A 21,847-nucleotide genomic window follows, 5' to 3' on the forward strand; every position below is an offset into this window, starting at 1 on the left:
GATTGCCTAGGCTGAATCGAATGTTATCCTCCTGCCATAGCCTCCTGAGTCACTGGAATGACAGGCATGTGCCACTGTGCCCAGCAAATTGTAAATTTTTTTTATTTTTTTGGTACCAGGGATTGAACCCAGGGCACTTAACCACTGAGCCACATCCCCAGCCCTTTTTTATATTTTATTTAGAGACAAGGTCTCGATAAGTTGCTTAGGGCTGCACTAAGTTGCTGAGGCTGGCTCTGAATTCACAATTCTCCTGCCTCAGCCTCCCTAGTGGCTAGGATTACAGGCATGTGCCACCATGCCTGGCACAAACTGTACACTTTCAATGGGTGGTAAATACCTTTAAGCCAATGAACAAGAAACTGTCTGAAAATAAAAATATTAAAAGGGATAGGGATGTGGCTCAGTGGTTAAGTGCCCCTAGGTTCAGCCCCCCAAAAACCAAAAAGAGAGACAGAGAGAGGGGTGCAGAGAAAAAAAGATAAAGGTAAGGAAAATAAGATTATCATTACAAAGACAAATTTAAATAAAAAAGGTTTTAGACAAAGAAAACCCAAGGGAAAAATATAATCAACAAATTACTGGGGCTGGGGATGTGGCTCAAGCGGTAGCGCGCTCGCCTGGCATGCGTGCAGCCCGGGTTCGATCCTCAGCCCCACATATAAAACAAAGATGTTGTGTCCACCGATAACTAAAAAATAAATATTAAAATTCTCTCTCTCTCTCTCTCTCTTTAAAAAAAAAAAAAAAAACAAATTAATTCATGAAAATTCTCTAGAACTGAAAGACATGAGTTTCTAAGTTAAAAGGAATTACTGAAAGAACCATGAATAAAGAACAAATTCAGACCTGTAAATATCTTCTAGAAATTTCAAATCCTTAGTGATGAAAGCTAATCCTCAAGTTTCCACATTTAAATAAAATACACCACACAAAGGACCAGAAATCGGACTTCTCAACAACACTGGAAGTTAGAAGATAATGGGGCAACACTTTCAAAATTCTCAAAGGAAATTATTTCCAACTTAGAAGTTTATACACCAACAAATTAGCAATCAAACATCAGAGTAGAATAAAGGCATTTTCAGAAATCACTAGTCTCAAAAGAATTTAACTCCCATGTGCTTGTTTTCTAAAAAAGCAATGAGGAAGCAAATGAAAAGATGATGACATGAAATGCAGGAAACAGGAGATGTTACAAAGAAAAGAAGAGGCAAACCCTCAAAATAATGATAAAGAGCAATTCTTAGATGACAGTTGGGTACAATTCTGTATCACCATTAAGCAAGGAACCAGTTCAGATTGGTCCAAACGCTCTAGATGAGATTTTTTTTTTCTTTTTGTACTTTATTTTTTTATGTGGGGCTGAGGCTCAAACCCAGTGCCTCACATGTATTAGGTGAACGCTCTACCACTGAGCCACAATCCTAGCCCCTCTAGGTAAGATTTCTGAAAATGATTAAACTAATAGACTATCTCATAGGTGAGAACAACTTGAGAAAAGATTTAGATTGCAGAAAGTTTCAGGTTGCGTTAACAGAACACAGAACACCACGCACAGTGAAAACAAAAATAAAAAGGAAATTTATTAATGCAAAACAAAGAACTTTTAGAGGAAAAGAAATCATCTACTACATTGCTGAGCTCTCAGTAGTGTTTATATCATCATTATAATATAAACAACACTAGATTGACCTAATCAAAACCATATACCATTATACCTCTGGGGAGAATGAAAGGGAGGAAAAGAGTATGTGAATACATTTTAGGACAGAGAAGAAAAGGAACTAATTCTTTTTTTTTTTTTTTTTTTTTTTTGTAGAAGGGATTGAACCCAGGGGCACTTAACCACTGAGCCACATCCCAGCTCTTTTTATTTCTTATTTTGAGACAGGGTCTCGCTAAGTTGTTGAGGCTGGCTTTGAACTTACAATCTTCCTGCCTTAGCCTCCCAAGCCACTGGGATCACACATGTAATGCCACCACATTACATGTGGCTAGGAAACTCATTCTAGAATAAAGAGAACTAATTTCTCATGCTTGATAGAATGAACTCAACAACAACAACAAAAACCTAAAACAAAAAAATAAACATACATCAAACACAAAACTGTTATTAACAATGTACTAATAAAACCCAAAACAAGCTAAAACAACTGAAAGCCATTACCTTCAGGGAAGGGAAAACAGTGAGGAGGGGAATCAGGACTGCTACACTCTTAACAAATCTTTTTATTCTGCCCCGACCCGGATATTGAAGATTGAACCCAGAGGTGCTTTACCACTGAGCTACATCTCCAAACCTTCTTTTATTTTTGAGACAGGGTCTTGCTAAATTACCAAGGCCAGCTTCAAATTTGCAATTCTCCTCCTTAGCCTACAGAGTACCAGAGTTTATAGGCAAGTGCCATTGTATCTGGCTAGTCTTTGCAAATTTTGTAGACCAATTTTTATTTTATTTATTTGTTTGATTGTTTGTTATTTTTGGTACCAGCAACTGAAGCCTAGGGGTGCTTAAATACTGAGCCACAGTCACAGCCCTTTTAATTTTTTATTTTGAGACAGGGTCTGGCTAAGTTGCTTAGGGCTCCCTAAGTTGCTAAAGCTGTTCTCAAACTTGCAATCCTTGTGCCTCAGCCTCCTGAGTCACTGGGATTACAGGAATGTAACACCATGCTCAGCACTGAAGAATTGTTCTTATTCCTTTAAACAACATTCATAAGAACTGATAAAATGAATGACATATAGTAGATGCTAAAAATACCCTTGTATTTAAAGATACTACAATTGTCCGTATAGGTCAACTTTTGTACTGTCCCTGTGTAGGTCAATTTTAATTTAATACTATTCAGGCATTTTTGTTTTGTTTTTCCCTTTTTTTCCCATTTTCGGAGGAACTAGGCATCAAAACCAGGGCTCTATGCACGCATGCTAGGCAAGAATTCTGCCACTTAGCTACATCGCCAACCTCTTTGTATTTTGAATAAGTTAATAAAAGCAGACGTTGAGAAAAGACAGCCACCAGTGAGGTACCTGACAAGTGTTGAAAAGGCCAGTAGCATACAAAAGGAAAGGGAAACAAATCGAACCCCAGCCGGTGTAGCAGGAGGTCGGCTGGTCATCAACTGCAGTAATTGCTCAGCTTCTTCTTCAGTTGGTCTAAAAAGAAATAAACGATTAGACTTTACTTTTCTTAGTTGAGGGAAGACCAGGAAAAAAAAAATGAACTTGCCAACATTTTAACCATTCAGATAAAACTTTTTAACTTTATAATGATACCTCACTATAAAATCTTTAACATCTTAAGTTGTCAAAAGCAAAATTTATTTGTTTGTTTGTTTTTGTTTTTGTAGTGCTGGTGACAATACACAGGGCCACACACACACTGAAGAAGTAAGTGTTCTACCATTGAGTCACATCCCCAGCCCTCAAAAGCAAAACTTTTAAGAAAATACATTGGCTGGGTTATGGCTCAGTGGTAGAGCACTTGCCTAGCATGCGTGAGGCACTGGGTTCAATCCTCAGCACCACACAGAAATAAATGATTAAAATTAAAGGTCCATCAACAACTAAAAAAAATCTATATACATATATATTTTTAAAAAAGAAGAAGAAAATACATTGGAAAGCAGTATGGAGACTCCTCAGAAAACTTAGAATGGAACCACCATTTGACACAATTATCCCACTCTTTGGTATATACTCAAAGGATTTAAAGAGGATATACTTTGGTATATACCCAGCATACTAGAGTGACCAGCCACATCAATGTTCAAGCACCTCAATTCACAATAGCTAAGCTATTGAACCAACCTAGGTGCCCTTCAACAGATGAATGGATAAAGAAAATGTGGTACATATATACACAATGGAATATTACTCAGCCATAAAGAACAATGAAATTATGGCATTTGCCAGTAAATGACTAGAACTGGAAACTATCATGCTAAGTGAAATAAGCCAATCCCAAAAAAACAAAGGCTGAATATGTTTCTCTCTCTAATATATAAATGCTTACTCCCAATAGGCTGGGGAGAGAAGTGGGGGGAATATGGGGAAGGGGATGGAATGGGAAAGACAAGGTAGTAAAATGAATCAGAATTAACTTTCTTATGTTCATAAATGAATACACAACCAGTATAACTCCACATCATGTACAACCACAAGAATGGGAAATTATACTCCATGTATGTATGATATGTCTAAATATATTCTGTTATGTATAACTAAAAAGAAAAAATTAAAAATCAAATTAAAAAAAATATACTTAGTGTTTTTCCTAAGACACAAACACAAGCATGCCTTATATTACCCAGTAGTATGGGAACATAAAAATGAATGTGTAAGATAAAACCATGCAACAGGATCTTAATAGGCAATAGTGAAAATTATAATTACATTAAGAGTTTTAAGATTTGTCAAAACTTAACTGTCAGCTACAGTAAATATAAAAATGGGGAGAAAAAGTAAAACTAATATATATATATATATATATATATATATATATATATATATATATATATATATATGACTCTCTGTAACTGAAAACATTAGAAACATTCAAGTGTTTTATCTTTTTGTAAAATCCTTATCAAGAATAATTAGGTTGGGGGCTGGGAATATAGCTCAGTTGATACAATGCCTGCCTTGCATGCACAATCCCCAGCACCACACACACACACACACACACACACACACACACACACACAAAGAATAATTAGGTAAGGCCTGGTGACACATGCCTATAAGCCCAGCAACTCAGGAGGCTGAGGCAAAAGGATCACATGTCTACCACTGAGCTACAACTCCAGTCCTGCCATCTTCTTTTCATTGCACAATTTGTAATACAAAATGAGTATCTTTTCTAGGACTTGGTGAAGTGTCATACTGCCTTCTAGGTTTGGATCATCTTCCAACATTTCATCCTTTGTACCTTCGGGTCTGAAATGAAAGTTCCTTTAAGTATAAAGAAGTTTGCTAGCATCACATACTCTGGAACACTGTCATCACTTTGAAACAATGACTTTCCTCATTTGTCTAAATGTGCTCCTTCACTCTGTTCCTCTGGATGCAAATCTAGGATCTCGAAAATGGTGCCAGTGTCAACATTCTCACAGTAAGTCACTTTCCTAAACTTTTCCCTGTAACATTTTTTTCTTTACTACATTTTACCTTTATTGGCTAATTTCCTCTTTTGCTTATCTGTTTTTGTAAAATGTCATTCTATATTATTACTGGGAGAGGAGGAAACAATGTAATACCTATTTGGCTGTGTGAAATGAATAACAGATGTGCTGGGCTCATTCACCAACAGAAACTTAAAAGAAACGCTGATCATGATGCATTCATTATTTACATAGCTGAAGAGCTCACAGCAAAATTTATACTTTATGTAATTATTAAGTTAATAATGTACTGTGATAAGTGACATGTGAACCATATTGAGGAAATGGCATTTTTTAACTAAATTGTAGTAACTGAAATTCACATATATCAGACACATAAATTAAGAACCATACATATTAATACAGGGAGAAATTCTAAAGGTTTCATAAAACTGACTAAAAAACCTTGTGCATCATATCAATTTTAAAGACTTTATGACCTCAGTTGCAAAAGGAAATATATGAGAGATTCACTTTAGCTGCATGGATCAGGTAAAGGATCTCTCATTCAGTGATCTCGTTGAGCTGTGGTGAAATTAGTTTTCCTTTACAATGTAATTCGAAATTGACAAAATGCTCTGAGCCTTCCCATATTTACATAATTCTACTTGCAATCTGACCAAAATAGATACATACATCCCTGTATAGAAATGCTTGGCACAAGAACTTTAATCTTGATATATGCCAGCTATTACAGGAGCTGAATGAAATCTAAATCCTCAAAATAAAAGCCTTTGGTTCACTTTCTTGGGATTAGAAATAAGAAAGTAAAATGACAAAAAAGGGAAAATATCAAAGTATTGAATACTTGAGTCCAGCGATCCCCATCAAAGCACAGTACAGACGTAAGAGTGCACTGGCTTTCACAACATGCTCTTCTTTCAGTCCTGAATACACCGACACATTAGGCTCCATTTCCACATCAGCTTCTTCCACAATTCGGGTACTTCTTACTGTGGGAAGAATGCCCATCAACTCCAGAAGAAGCTGCCTCCTCATTTGCCAAAGGACAGAACTGCTGGTCTCTCTTTTTCTCTGTAAGAAATATGAACCAAGAAAAAAAGAAGGCATGAAGTATTTACTAAATTAGAAGAGTCTCAAACAGATCTGCCCCTCCCCCTCCTTTTTTTTTTTTTTTGTGTGTGTGTGTGTGTGGTACTAGGGATCAAACCCAGGGCTTTACACATGCTAGGCAAGTGTGAAGGCCCCAGATCTCCCTATTTAAACACTCGAAATTGATGCATGTGAGAAGGTTGTCATAACTTCAGAATCTCATTTTAACAAGCCAAGCAAACTAAAAATCCACTGGTTTGTCTGAAGACTACTCACACTCTAATTTGGATTGGTTGCAAAGGAAAGACTAAATAATGATAGAAGTTGTAGAATATTATTTAAATGATAGTTTCAAAATCATAATGTACCACAGTATAAAACAATCAGACTTTGGAGACAAAAGATCTTGGGTTTAAACCCTAGTACTATAATTAGATAATTATATACTTTAGATACATTAGTTAACCTCTCTGAACTACAATTCCCTTACTAACAAGAAAGCGAATACTTGATTAATATTAATCTTACACAGCTGTTATAATTAACAGTCTACAAGTCTATAATTACTACAGTTCTTCTGGCAAGAATGTTGTCTCAAGTCATTTTTTATCCTGCAGGGCCTAACACTATGTCTAACATGCAGGAAGTACTCAATGTCTATTAAGAAAATGAATGAACAAAGATAATAAATATGCAAGCAGTTCTAAACTAAAAAGGAGCCAAGTGCTCCTTTTTTCATATTGGAGTCAAATTTCCAATTTTTCATATTAGCATCAAATATGAAAAAAAGGGCTAGGAATGCAGCTCAGTGGATAAGGACCCCTGGGTTTAATCCCCAGGACCATAGGGAAAAAAAAAAAAAAAAAGAAAGATATTATTTGATTCCAATCATAAATTATCCAGAACAGGTAAATTAATTCAGACAGAAAGTAGAATAAAGGGATTTCCAAGGGAGAGGAGGGAAGGGAAGTTTAATGGGTATATATAATGAGTATAGTTTCTGTTTGGGATAATTAAAAGAAAAATCTCATGGTGATGATTGTCAAACACTGTAAATATTTTAATGCCACTGACCTGTATGCTTAAAAATTATTAATATGGGCCAGATGTGGTGATACATGCCTGTAATCCCAGCTACTGGGGTCAGGGTAATCGACTAAGGCAGGAAGATTCAGCCCCAACAATTTAATAAGGCCCTAAGCAATTTGGCAAGACTCTGTCTCTAAAAGAAATTTTTTAAAAGACCCTATCTCAAAATAAAAATCCAAAAAGGGCTGGCATGGGCTGGGGTTGTGGCTCAGCAGTAAAGTACTCTCCTAGCACATGTGAGGCCCTGGGTTCAATCCTCGGTACCACATATAAATTCACAGAACCACATATAAATAAATAAAATAAAGGTATTATTTGTCCAACTATAACTAAAAAAATAAATACTAAAAAAAAAAGGGCTGGCATGTGGCTTTTAGCTCAGTTGTAAAATGTGTGCCTAGCATTTGAGTTCTGGGGATCTCGACTACCACACAAAAAAAATAAAAGATTAAGTGGTAAACTTTATGTTATGTATCTTTTATCACTACATACATACACACACATACAAAAAAATACATTAAAATTATAGAATATAATTTCTTTAGATGATCCTATACAACAGTTGTCATGAGTCTGATCCACAATCCTGGTGATTTCCAAGATGCTTTCAGGAGGTCCCAGAAAGGCAAAAAATATTTCTTTTAGTAACACTAAGACAATGCCTTTTTTTTACACTATTCTCATAAGTATACAATGAATTTTTCCAAAGGTTTCTATTAAACCACAAGTTGAAAAGATTTGAAAAAAATCTCTATATTAAATAATATCACTACTCACAAAATTTTTTGTTTAGGAAAATATATTTTCCATTAAAAAGATACTATGTTCATATTTCATACTGGTACTATTCCTAATTTTTTTTTTGTAGTTGTAGATGGACAGCATGCATTCATTTTATTTATTTTTATGTGGTGCTAAGGATCGAACCCAGTGCCTCACATGTACAAGACAAGCACTCTGCCACTGAGCTACAGCCCCAGCTCTATTATTGCTATTTTTAATAAATTAAATACATAATACAAAAAAATTTTGGCTTTAATTTTCCCCCGCTTCCAGTACTAAGAAATTAGACCCAGGAGCATTCTTGTTTTTTGGTACTGGGGATTGAACTCAGGGGCCCTTAACCCCTGAGCCACATCCCAGCCCTATTTTGTATTTTATTGAGAGACAGGGTCTCATTGAGTTGCTAAGCACCTCACCATTGCTTGGGTTGACTTTGAACTCGCAGTCCTCCAGGAGCATTCTACTACTGAACTACATCCACAGGTCCCAAACACTTTTTTTGTTTGTTTGTTTGGAGACAGGGTCTCACTAAGTCTTAAGGTTGCCTGAAACTTGCAATTCTCCTACCTCAGCCTCCTTTCAAGTCATTACAGGCAGTATGATTACAGGCATGCACCACCACACCAGGCTACTGTTAATTTCTAACATGGGAAATATAAAAAGATAAAAATTACATAAACAAAAGTTCTTTCATTTCCTCAAGTATTCCTTAAAAGCTGAGAAAGTCCCTGAAATTAAGTTTAAGAACCATTATTCTGGGCTGGGGCTGTAGCTCAGTGGCAGAGAGCTTGCCTTGCACGTGTGAGGCACTGGGTTCAAACCTCAGCACCACAAGAAAATAAACATAAATAAAATAAAGGCATTCTGTCCATCTACAACTATTAAAAAATTTTTTAAAAAAGAACCATTATTCTAATAACATCTTCCTAAACATGTTTCTTCTTCCCCTTTTAGTAACTGCCAAAATATCCTGATCCTTAGCCTACAGGGATATATAATCTCACCTGCTGTCCATTTCGGATAAAAGTTCCAAACCATGTCCGGACTTTTGCATTTGTTCCAAGAAGCAAACCACTAACAAAACAAACCAAGTCACTCACTCCATCTTCACAAGCTTCGTTTTTAGTGTGATCCAATGTTAAAGCCACCCCAAGGCCTGGCAAGTGACATTCTTCCACCTAACACAGCAAAGAAAACAAACACAATATTAAAAGGAAAAGAGCCAAAATGTTTCAAAATCTAAAGCATCTAAGTTTAGAGAAAAAAATAAGACAAAACATAAAAACCCAGAGAGGAAGATAACACATCCAGTATGTAATTAAAATCTGCAACCTCTATAAGATTCTAAAACTATCTTAAGAAAAGTACTTTGTCCTAATATAAAGTGCTTTAATTCTTTAAACAATAGGGTCTCTTACCACCATGCCTCGGACCTTCAGGGCCTGAGAAGGATTCATTTTACATAAGAATCGTAAGGCATCCGTTCTGCGCCTTCCTCCAAGACTTTCTTCATCTTGTCGTTCTCCATTTTTTATCAGGCCTCTACAAACTAAATATTTAAGAATCTCTATTATTTTAAGATGTTTTTCACACCAGTCTTTTTAATTTTTTAAGACAGCGTCTCACTAAATTGCTTAGGGCCTTGCTAAGTTGTTGAGGCTGCCTCAAACTTGCAATCCTCCTGCGTTAGCCTCTCAAATCACTGGGATTACAGATGTACACCACCATGCCACGCGAACAGAAGAATTTTTTTTAATGTTGCTTTAAATTTTATACACACACACACACACACACAGGGGATGACTCAGGAGCAATTAACCACTAAGCTATAACATCCCCAGCCTATTCTTTTTGAGACAGGGCCTCACTAAATTGCTGAGTCTAGCCTTAAACTTGCCATCCTCCTGCCTTGCCTTCCAAATCACTGGGATTACAATGCCCAGCTGAAAAGAAGTGGATATCACACAAGGAGCAAACAGACAAAGTCAGGAATTATAACCCCAGATCCAGTACTTTTCCTCCCTGGAAAAATTACAATTCACAGATCACTTTGCTTAACAAAAGTTGTTTTTACTTTTATATTACTCAGACCCAAATAACAATCTTCAGTTATTAGTACTTTAAAAGAAAGGTGAAATTTCTTCATTGATTTTTCTAAATTTATACCCAGTACTTTTGGCAAACTGTCAGTAATAAAGCTTAAAAAAAATGGTCTGACTGTTGATATTTCTGATGACATATATCTCATATTGCTCTTTGACTGTATTGCAGATGTCTCCTCTTTGCTCCCTCAGCATAGAGATCACATCTTCTAGTTGTCTGACATATTTTACTGGTATAACATTGGGGTATAATGGCAAAAAGAAAAAAAATTAGGGCTACATACTCACTATACTTAAATTTGCAATGTCAATACAATTTTGAAATTCCTGAGCTTGGCATATCTATAATGAATACTCACTAAAAATTTTCAAAAGATAAAATCTGATGGGGCTGGGGTTGTGGCTCTCAGTGGTATAGCGCTTGTCTAGTATGTGTGACGCACTTGATTCGATCCCTAGCACCACATAAACAAATAAAATAAAGGTATTGTTTCCATCTACAAATTAAAAAAAATATTTAAAACAAAATGAAAAAATCTGAAATAGAATTCCATAAAATATCTCTTCCTAGAACTAAAAAAAAATGAAAGAAAGAAAATTAGGTCCTAGCTGAGCACAGTGGTGTATGACTATAGTCCCAGCCAGATACTAGAGCTACTAGGGACCTGCTGAGGTAACAAAGAGAGACCCACCCCACCTCAAAAAAAAAAAAAAAAAAAGATCCTACTGTGAGGATGGCCTTAGGCCTGAGTCTAAGCAAATCCATTTTAAAAACTCCAGCTTGAAACCTATAGTCTCACCAGGCATGCCTAACGGAGCCCACAAGTGTGGCCCTCAGGCAGAAACAAGTCACTTCCCCCATCCTAATAAACTGGTGAAAAGATCAGGGTGGGGATAAGATATTTTAACCCCTGGATAAATGATGTCACTTAGAAATCCGGTGGCAGCTGATAAGGACTGAAAGGGGAGTCGGAAGCCCCACAATTTGGTATAAATAATACAGCAAGTGAACAGACATTTAGCCAGCCAACAATGATGCCCTCACACTGAGATCCTAATGAGGTCTTAGACTGACACTCCAATTCTTCTGCCTGAACCTCTTGTGTTGTCCTCACTGCTCTCAAATTCTACAGCTATATCTTGAACCTGGTGAGAGCAGCAACTTCTCCTAGCCATCCTCTCCTCAACCTGCCGTCAGCTCCACCCCAGAAGAAGCCTCCCTTGGTTCCTAACCTGATCATGGCGGTCTGAGTGAGTGCCTATCTGCTGGACTAAGGCTTGCGACTTTTGATCTGACACTTGAACTTAGCACACAAAGGGAATGTCTGTCATTAGCCTGTCATGATTAAGTATGTTTGCAGTGCTTAGAATTAATTAATCTAGAAATGTTTGGTTGTGAATTAATTAATCTAGAATTGTTTGATATGAATTGATTCTGTCCATTGTAGTGCCTAGTATTAAGGATTGTTGTTTTCTTGATTAAGAACCTATAGAAGGCTGGGGATATGGTTCAAGCGGTAACACGCTCGCCTGGCATGCGCGGGGCACTGGGTTCGATCCTCAGCACCACATAAAATAAAATGAAGATGTTGTGTCCACCGAAAACTGAAGAGTGGGACTGGAGTTGCAGCTCATCAGTAGAGCGCTTGCCTAGCATATGTGAGGCATTGGGTTTGATTCTCAGCACCACATATAAATAAGTAAATAAAATAAAGGTCTACCAACAATTAAAAAAAAATAAAAAGAACCTATAGAGTAAAATTGTATTGAGTGATTTGAGTGAATAAAGCATTGAAAAGGGCAAAAGCACATGGACATTCTTTATTTCTCCCCCTCGACTGAGTAAGTTGCACCTTTTGCCCATCGCAACACCTATATATGCCCAACCAAATGTTTCCAATATTCCATTTTTAAATTATATTTACCTTCATTAAAACTATCAGGAACATTGGCCACCAAGAGACACAAGAACCAAGCACCATTTCTAACATGTAGCAAGGCTTCAGCTACATCAACTATAGGAAGCAAGGAAGGGAGCTCTATAAGAAAACAAAATCAATAGCACTATTAAAATAAGATATTGCATTATGTTAAATATAAATGTCTTTTGATATTTCAAAAATGCCACCAAAATGCAACTAAAATACTTATTTTTCATAGTCTAGAGCTGAGCTGTTCAGTAGGATAGCTATTAGCCACACATGAATAGTTAAATGATACTTAAAATAGTTCATTTCCTCAGTCACACTGCTAGATTTCAAATAATCCACAGTCACACATGGCCAATGGCTACTAACTGAATAGCACAACACAGAATATTGCAGAAAGTTTCATTGAATAATGTGGTTTAAAAAGAAATTTTCACAAAATTCTTTGCATTTTTATTTTATATCATACATATAGTATAAAAAATCTGGAAAATACAAAAAAGTAAATAAAATTAAAATTAGCTCTAATCCATTACTCAACATTAACATTAAATATTTTATTTAAATTCCTCCCATGGATATTGTTTTTGTCTTAAATTTTAACAACACTGGTACTATATTTTATTTACTACTCTGCCCTTTGCTTTTTTCATTTAAACATACTATAAACATTTTCCAAAATCATTAAGCAGTAAAATCATTAAACCAAATAAACCATCTTAATGTGTACATAATATTCCATACTATAGAAATAAAATAACTCACTTAATGATTGTTCTACCACTAGTCTTATTTATTTATTTATTTATTTTGGTACTAGGGAAATGAACCTAGAGGTGAGCTACATCCCCAGCCCTTTTTATTTTTAACTCAAGTTTTTACTAAGTTAAACTTGCCATACTCCTTTCTCAGCCTCCTAAGTCATTATAATTACATATATAGGCCACTGCACCCAGCCTACTAGTCACTTTTATCTTAAACTTTTCAGGCATATTTTTAGTAGATGATCCCTAAAATAACAACATTCCACCCCAAGGAGTTAAATAGTATCATTCAACAAGAAACTATATCTGAAATGTATCTTTGTACTAAATATAATACCTGCTTGTAAAATACAAAGTACATCTGCAGCTTCCTCCAAATAGACTGGACTCTCAAAAAGCTCAGAAGACTTGAAAAAAAATTCTCCATTGGATTCAGACACCTTTAAAAAAAAGAAACAATAATAACTGTATTAATATCAGACAATAAATTAAATCCCTATTTTTATAATTACTAGTTGAGCTCACAAAATATGTCTCTTAATATGTTACTAATATACTGTAACAGGATATACAATATTGGTTAATTTCAACCATTTTGAGCCACAATTACTATTCAGACATGGTAACATTAATCTCTAGCACTGATTTCTATATATATATTTGGAGTTATCCAAAATTAAAGACTAAGGCAAAGAAATTATCTAGGCATGCTATTAATATAAAATGAAGCTTAAGAAAGTCAAAAACTGGGCTGGGGTTGTGGCTCAGTGGTAGAGCACTTGCCTAGTATGTGTGAGGCACTGGGTTCGATTCTCAGCACCACATAAAAATAAATGAATAAAGTAAAAACATAATCAATGTCTTAAAAAAATAAAAAACAGAGTCAAAAACTGAGCCAAGCATAGTGGTGCACATCTGTAATCCCAGCTACTCTGGCAGCTGAGGTAGGAGGAGGCAAGCCTGTGCAATTTAATAAAATCCTGTCTCAAAATTAAAAAAAAAAAAAAATTTTTAAAGGGGCTTGCAGTGTAGAAAGTTGAAAAGCACCCCTGGATTCAATCCCCAGTATAACAACAAAAAATCTGTAAACTTAAAACAGCATTTTAACAATATAAATTCATGTTCAATTCTAAAAAATAAAACAAATAAAAAGGCTGGGATGTAGAGTCACTGAGTTCAATCTCCAGTACCACCAAAAGAAAAAAAAAAAAGATGCAGAAAAGTTTGGGTTGAAATTAAAGAAGATCAGTATAGTGGGAAAGAATTAAAGAATTACTTGTGATAGGAAAAATTTTTGAATGATTTGTAATATAACCTTAAAAACTTTAATCTAAAACTAGCTAAAAAGCTAGACATGGGGCTGGGGATGTGGTTCAAGCGGTAGCACACTCGCCTGGCATACGTGCAGCCCGGGTTCGATCCTCAGCACCACATACAAACAAAGATGTTGTATCCGCCGATAACTAAAAAATAAATATTAAAATTCTCTGTCTCTCTCTCTCTCTCTCTGTCTCTCTTTAAAAAAAAAAAAAAAAGCTAGACATGGTGGCACACACCTGTAATCCCAGTGACTTGGAAGGCTGAGGCAAGATGATCCCAAGTTGTAGGCCAGCCTCAGAAATTTAGTGAGACCCTGTCTCAAAATAAAAATCAAAAAGACTGGGGATGTAGATCAACACCCTTGGGTTCAATCCCAACTATGAAAAATAAAAAATAAAACTAACTACCCCAACCCCATGCACACACACAACAGTATCCTTTTTAAAAACAGAACTGAAATTTTTTTTATCCATAATTTTAAAACTACTGTATTTACTAAAAATTAACTGACCCCGAAATTCCAATAGTAAATAATTTTGCTTCTGAAACCTTGGGTCTAATCTCATATGTCATTTTAATATGAAAACCCAATTTAGTTCTTCACAGATTCCAGAAAATTTAGAACATTTAAATTCAAAGTTTCATTTAACCATAATTACCCAGAAGTCCATGACAAAGTAATGTATAATTTTTCTAAGAGAAGAACTTTAACTCTTTAGTATAGCAATTAAATCATCTAGTGAGGCTAGCCAATCAATCACCCTACATCCAAATTAGTTTTGTACTCCTTACTCAGTATCATATGACATATTTGATGCTTATCTAGTACCTAAATGAATTACACAATTTTTTCAGTTATATTTCACTACATTAAATGAGGCAAATTACATCTCTAAAGGTACTACCAAACTTGCTATTTTTACAAATTTTGAGATCAGTTCCTTTCTAAATGTCAAGCCCTTGTATGGATTCCATGGGGGGGGCGGGGGGGGGGGGTTGGCAATCCCTATGATAGAGGATGCAGAATGGGCATAAGTGGGGGAAAAAAAAAAAAAAAAAACTAGAGAAAGTCTTTAAGGCATGCTTTTAATCTCCTTTCAGTCGTTGAAAGGAAAACATATCAAATAGAAATACCATACTGCCTGCTTTCTTGCCTCCATTTTTGTCTACCTTTCTGGTATATAGACTTTAAATCATAAATATTTTGAGCTATGGTTAAAAATTAAGCACCTTGTTCATAATGGCCAACAGTTCACTAAGCACAAGACGCAATCGACGAGGTGAATCACTGTGTTCAAATTCTAATGTTAGTCCGTGTTGAAGTTGTGATACCAGGATGCTCTCTCCACTGCCTCCTCCAAGTTTATGCCTAATAAGTACAAACATATAAAACAACTATTATAGGAACAATGACATGGAAATAATTGCATAAAATTATCCATTACTAAAATACCCTAGGAATTATACACTTTAAATATTCACTATTACTTCTGAAATACTAGTTTGCCCATATATTTCAGAAATTCACAAGGTGTGTAAAGACTGCCTCACATAACTCATAGTTAACATTCACTTCCCTTAATAACACTGGCTTATTTCCGGATTCACAATGGGTAGGGAAGGTTATAATATCAGCCCAGAATCTTTAGATATCAGTGTGATGTTAAACACCTCCCAAGTGATTTCTATAAACCATTCTAATCTAGTGGAAGCTATCATACCCACTTCCCACCAAGAATTACTGACTAATCAGTTTACCCTAAACACAATAGTACACGGCCATATTTTCCTATGCAAGATTTTATAATACAGAACTCACAAGTTCCTACAATTTTAACTATAAATAGAAAAGACCTAAATAAAACACTCTCCAAAATTTACATTCTCTTTTTTCTCTCTGCTCTGAAAATTTTTGACGTTCTACTCTTTGGAACATTCAAATAAATCCAAATCCATATATTATACAACATACCTAAGCTGTTGTTCTTTGCTGGCATCTTGTTCTAAAGCATGAAAATCCACAGACAACAAAGCAACAATGGAGTTGACAGCTTCCACTCCAGAGAGAAGGCGAAGGATAAGTTTTTTATCCTGAGCCCAGCTTTGGCTCTGGTCAGCAGGAGCACAGAGTGCCATCCGCACCAAGCAGGGAAGCAGAAGTCTTAATTCTGGATCACTTAAAGATGCCAAGCGAACAACATCCACCTTCTGCATTGCCTCAAAAGCAAAAGGGCTGACAAACTGAAGGCTTGTGCACTCAGTCATTATCACTGTTGATCCTAATGATTAAAAATAAATAAATTAATAAAAAGTAGAGCTATAATTTCCACATGTATGTACACTCCTCTTTTAAAAAACCTGAAAAATGTGATAGATTATTAATAGGTCTCTATGTTGGCAATGTTCCTGGCAATGTTCCAAGACCAGCTTTCCCTGTATCCCTACCTTCTACTGCCATCTGGAAAATGAAAAAGAAAACAAGAATATACCAGTGTCTTTTCCAGCCTTAGGAGTCTTCTGCTCTAATACAGAAGAAGTATATAAAGTCCAGAGAATTAAGTTACAGGTCCAAAGTAGTATTAGTAGTTAATGGCGAAATCCCGAAGTTGAACCCTCATATACTATATACCATTTCAAGGCTTTCTTTTCTTCAACAGACCAGTCACATGAGATCCACAAAACGTGAATGAAAGTAAATGAATGGCCATAGCCATACTTTTGCAGCATCACCCGCCTAACCAACAGGTGTAAGGAATTGTTGGGCTTCTATTTCCCACACTACTGGACATGGAAACACTGGCCAACCACCTCACTGGCCAAAAATAATGTCAGAGTTAAGGCTCTATAGACCACAACACTATCCTATGTCTCCTGCGTTACTGGGTAAAAAAAAGCAGATGTTTGTGGGTGCAATTAGCTAAGAGAGAAAGGCGAGTGCCACTCTGGCAGTCGTGTATCTTCAGAAGTAATCAAAGACACCAAAAAAGGGAGAGGGGGCCACCGACCGAGCAGGTAGCCAAAGCCGTCCTCTCTTAAGACCGACCAACTAGCAGAACCATGGGAGGAAAGAGCCGTGGGAAGAAACGTTGCTTTGCTTTCAAGCAGGAGCAGCTGGTCTTTTAGTAGAGGGGTGGGCTGATGGAGCAGAGGCTCCAAGAACCAGCGTTCACAGGTCTTACTCCAGGGACAAGGAGAACCAACAAGTCCCTCAGGCTGAAATAAGTCTGACCGGCTGCCGACAAAGACCTGGGAACGCGCTGAGATCTGAGAAGCGGACGCTTCGTACCTTAAAATCTACCCTCCAGTCTCAAGGGACCCCTCTCGAATTCCGCGTCCTAGAGGCGGGACTCGGCAGAAATCTAGAGCGCGGTCCGAAGTTGGGCCTAGCGATAATCCGGATCCCCAAAACTCTAGCTGTGCCCGAGTCGATTCGGGCACCAAGAACTTAGACGGTGGGACCAACCGAGTCGTCGATAAGATGGGGACAGGCTGGGGACACCGCACAAAGGCAGAATCGAGCCGGGAGAGAGGGAAAAGCAGAGGAGCTTTTTTCAACCTGCACCCAGCACCTTCATTCATCCCCGGCGTCTGGCTCCCGCCGGCCACCGTACAGAACTGAGAGGAAGGGTGGCAGCAAAAGGAAACCCAGAGACGTCGGCGTCGACGCAGCGGTGCGCGTGCGCGTGCGCGGGCGCGGGCCCGCCCCTTCCTCCACCCTGCTTGTCCTGCCCAGGTTATTTAGATGACACACCGTGTAAATGTTGAAGTTATTCCTCCTCTTCTTGGACCGCAACCGAACTCTACCAGAGGCTGTGCCTACCCAGCACCAAAATTATAAAATCCAAGGATTTGTAGGAGAATTTGAAAAGTAATCTAACCCTAAGCCTTACATTCTTCGACCTCACACACCCAGGAGTCAAAGGAAAAAAACGCCTTTTGGATAAATTTAGTTTCCTTAGGTCCTTCCGGGAACGTGGGTAAAATTTCAGGAATTCTCTGGGACTCCTGTTCAAAATTGTTAGTGCCTGCAAAGAAGATCCAAAGCTTTGAACAACTTTTCAAAAGATGTCTGATCACCTAGAAGGTATCCACTAATCTATGTATCTTCAGCATTTATTTCAAACTATTTCTTGTTCTTCGTTTAGTCAGCATATATTTGGCACCTTCTATTTACCAGGTATTTTGCTAGGAGATGGAAACAAAAGTTTGGTTTGGTTTGGTACCAGCGATTAAACCCAGGAGCGCTCAACGACTGGGCCACATCCTCAGCCCCCTTTTATTTTCATGTTTTCTATTTTGAGACAGGATCTCGCTAAATGGCTTAGGGCTGAGTTGCTGAAGCTAGCCTCAAACATGAGATCCTCCTGCCTCAGACTCCTGAGTCGCTGGAATTACAGATGTGTGCCACCACACCTGGCCCAAACCAAAGTATTTTACAAAGATAAAGTACAGTGTACTTTCTAATTGACAGAGGGATAATCTCTAAAGGTTTGACTTTCAATTTACAAGAGCAGCACAGCAAGAAAAGAACTAATGGTGACGCATTGACTCTGGAGACTGAGACAGGAGGATGGCAAATTAAGGCCAGCCTCGGCAACTTAGTGAGATCCTGTCTCTAAACTAAAAAGAAGATGGGCTGGGGATATGGCTCAGTGGTTAAGGGCTGAGCACCTAGATTTCATCCTTGATACCAAAAAAAAAAAAAAAAGAAGAAGAAAATAATTGTGTGTTTGAGTGTTTTCCAATGTTTCTCAAAATTTTTTTCCACCTAACCCAAGTAATACATTTCACATTGTGACCCAGAACACACATTTGCATATATCCATATGTTGTATAAACTTATGTTCCATCTAAAACAGATAAAACACATACCCATATCTGCATGTAAACAAACATTCATAAAATAATACACATTCCACAGAATACATATTCTATTTCCTTTATTTAAATTGGCCAATCATTACATATTTAAATTGATTTCACAGTCTATTATTGGGTTACAAACTGTACAAAAAGAAAAAAATCTCTTTTTAACTTAAGGCCTCACACATGCTAAACACTAAACACATCGCTGAGTCACATCCCAGCTTTTTTTATACTTTATTTTGAGACAGGGTCTTACTAAGTTGCTGAGGGCCTTGCTAAATTGCTGAGACTGGTTTTGAATTTGGGATCCTTCTGCCTCAGATACCTAGTTGCTGGGATTACAGGCATGTGCCACCGCAACCAGCTCACTGTTCCTTTTTAAGCTAATAATTATTAATGACTTCTTTGTTGAAAAGTTGCTAGGCACTGTGATAAGTGTTTTATATCTAGTATATCATTTAATCCTTTGAAGTAGGTAAAAGTTTCCATTTTAGAATTGTGGAAATTAATCTCATAGGAATTAATCAATCTTCATAGGAAGAGTAAGGAGGATGAAAGTGGAAGAGATGGGTATGAATTACATGATTTTTCAGATACTTTCCAACACTGCTTATGATCCTGTGATCACTATGAAGAAACATGTGGATCCAGTATCTTCATCTAGCAAGTTATATTCACATAGATGAGGCTGACACGTAACTTTCTCAAAAAGTCTCCCTCTCTCCCTTTCCATTCTTAGTGAATTATCACCACCAGCTTGAGTTGCTCAAACTAGAAAGCTACAACTCACGACTCTATAACTATCAACTTTCTGAAGTCTTGTTTCTAGGGATCAAACCCAAGGACACTTGACCACTAAGCTGCATCTCCAGCACTATTTATTTATTTAGAGACAGGGTCTTGCTACATTGCCCAGGCTGGCCTCAAATTTGCAATCCTGCCTCAGGCTCTCAAGTCTCTGGGATCACAGACATGCACCACCATGCTGCTGTTCAAGTCTTTCAGATCCTTGAAACATCATGTTTACTTGTGAAATCATTTTGATAATCATTATATAGAATTTGGATACTTTTGTGAGAAAAGATTTAGCCAAGAACTTTTTTTTTCTTTGTGGTAATGAGGTTGAACCCATGGACTAAACTACAAATCTAGCCCTTTTTTTTGAGACAGGGTTTAGCTAAATTGCCCAAACTGGCCTCAGCCTTGCAGTCACTGGGATTACAGGAGGGTGCCACCATGAGCTTTTAAGTTTTAGTTGTTTCTTCTCAGGCCAACTATACTAAAATCAGTTTTTAAATAACCTTACAGTTTGTATGTTTAATTAGGCAGATTCTCATTGCAAATAGTAAGCCTACAGATTAACCCTAAATCTAGTTGCTTATAAATCCCATAATCTTTGATTTTCGTAGGACTAGCTTATATTATGATGGTGTACCTTTTTTTTATTAAATAAAGTATTTAAGGAAATAATCCTTTTTTTTTTTTTTTTTGGTACTGAGGATTGAACCCAGGGGAGCTCAACCACTGAGCCACATCCCCAGCCCTTTTTTATATTTTATTTAGAGACCGGGTCTCACTGAGTTGCTTAGTGCCTCACTAAATAGCTAAGGCTGGCTTTGAACTCTGGATCTTCCTGCTTCTGTCTCTGGAGCTGCTGGGATTACAGGCATGCGCTATTGCGCCCAGCCAAGAAAATATACTTTTACCAAATCTGTTTTTTTCTCACATTTTAATATCTCTGAAATTTTAATGTCTTAAAATGGCAGCATAAATAAATACAAGTTTTGGTGTCAGGTTTGATGAAACACATTATACAGTTCCTATATTTTGTTTAAGTCAAAGGAAAGACTTTCTTGGATAAACATTCTTTTGACTGGCTTTCTTGGATTTACTCTTCTCTACTTTATTTCTTAGACTGGAGGAATAAGGAAACAGAAAAAAAGAAGCAAAGCACATTTAACTACTGTTTCAGGTATACTATGTGCTTTTGTTTTTGCATAAATAAGCTTCAAAAAATCAATGCTCTTTGGAAATAAAATCTACAAGTACACACATAGACCTTAGAAGACATGTTTCTCAGCCTAGAACTCTTTTTTAGAGTTATTCTCAGTTTATAACTATTTGATCTTACATCTCCCTTGTTTTAGCCTGTCGAGATCTTTGACTTTTACACAAGCTTTCTGCTTTAGCTTTGGTTAAGCAGATCATATCTTCACTTGTAGTTCAACATGAGACATCCCTGGGGGTTGACAGTTCCACCAACCCAGTCTCTTTGGTCTGATTGTTTAACCAGTTAAGAAATCAACTCAGCTACTAAAATACTTTTCTACTGTGGAATAACGTTCAACTTCTTTATTGATGAGCTCAGAAGACAAGAGATTTTTTTATGGTCTGACTTCTCTCCAGCTTGGACTCCTTCCTTATGTGTCTCCAACTTGGGCTTCTGCCTGGTGTCTTTCATCAGTTTGAACTGCTCATTTCTCTTCCTTCTCCCTATTCCTGTACCTTTTCCCATGCAGGTCTTTCATTATCTTTTTCTGCAGTAAATTCCTTTGAATCTTTTTTTTTCCCCCGGGGGCGGGGCGGGGGGGGATTGCTAGGGATTGAACCCAGGGCCTTGTGCATGCAAGGCAAGCACTCTACCAACTGTTTACCTTTGTAAAGCACTCTACCAACTGTTCCCTTTTTACCTTTTTTAAGGTTCCTCCAGTGTTCCCATGTTAAGAAACCTTTTCCTGACAAACCATCTACCTTTCACTAGATTAGGTATCCCTCCA

The 21,847-nt window shown here is 37.0% G+C and overlaps 1 protein-coding gene across 4 annotated transcripts in view; it reads right to left on the reverse strand.

Annotated features, from left to right (window-relative positions):
- The window catches only part of Ints2 (integrator complex subunit 2), a 50,244-nt gene extending 32,441 nt beyond the window's left edge, over window positions 1–17,803 (reverse strand). For 2 of the 4 annotated variants that reach the window (XM_071603223.1, XM_071603225.1), the window contains exons 1-9: window positions 17,761–17,803; window positions 16,177–16,483; window positions 15,435–15,573; window positions 13,222–13,324; window positions 12,118–12,231; window positions 9,509–9,639; window positions 9,095–9,268; window positions 5,974–6,200; window positions 3,034–3,159 (exon numbers count right to left, since the gene is read on the reverse strand). In XM_071603223.1, coding sequence (XP_071459324.1) covers window positions 3,034–3,159; window positions 5,974–6,200; window positions 9,095–9,268; window positions 9,509–9,639; window positions 12,118–12,231; window positions 13,222–13,324; window positions 15,435–15,573; window positions 16,177–16,483; window positions 17,761–17,779 — 1,340 coding nt within the window. In that variant the 5' untranslated portion in view covers window positions 17,780–17,803. Of the gene's footprint in view, window positions 1–3,033; window positions 3,160–5,973; window positions 6,201–9,094; window positions 9,269–9,508; window positions 9,640–12,117; window positions 12,232–13,221; window positions 13,325–15,434; window positions 15,574–16,176; window positions 16,484–17,490 lie in introns of all 4 variants that reach the window. The other 2 variants (XM_071603224.1, XM_027950347.2) reach the window with 2 other exon arrangements.
- Window positions 17,804–21,847: the final 4,044 nt, after the last annotated feature.

The sequence above is a fragment of the Marmota flaviventris genome, chromosome 17 (assembly GCF_047511675.1).
Source record: "Marmota flaviventris isolate mMarFla1 chromosome 17, mMarFla1.hap1, whole genome shotgun sequence".
NCBI classification, from domain to species: domain Eukaryota; kingdom Metazoa; phylum Chordata; class Mammalia; order Rodentia; family Sciuridae; genus Marmota; species Marmota flaviventris.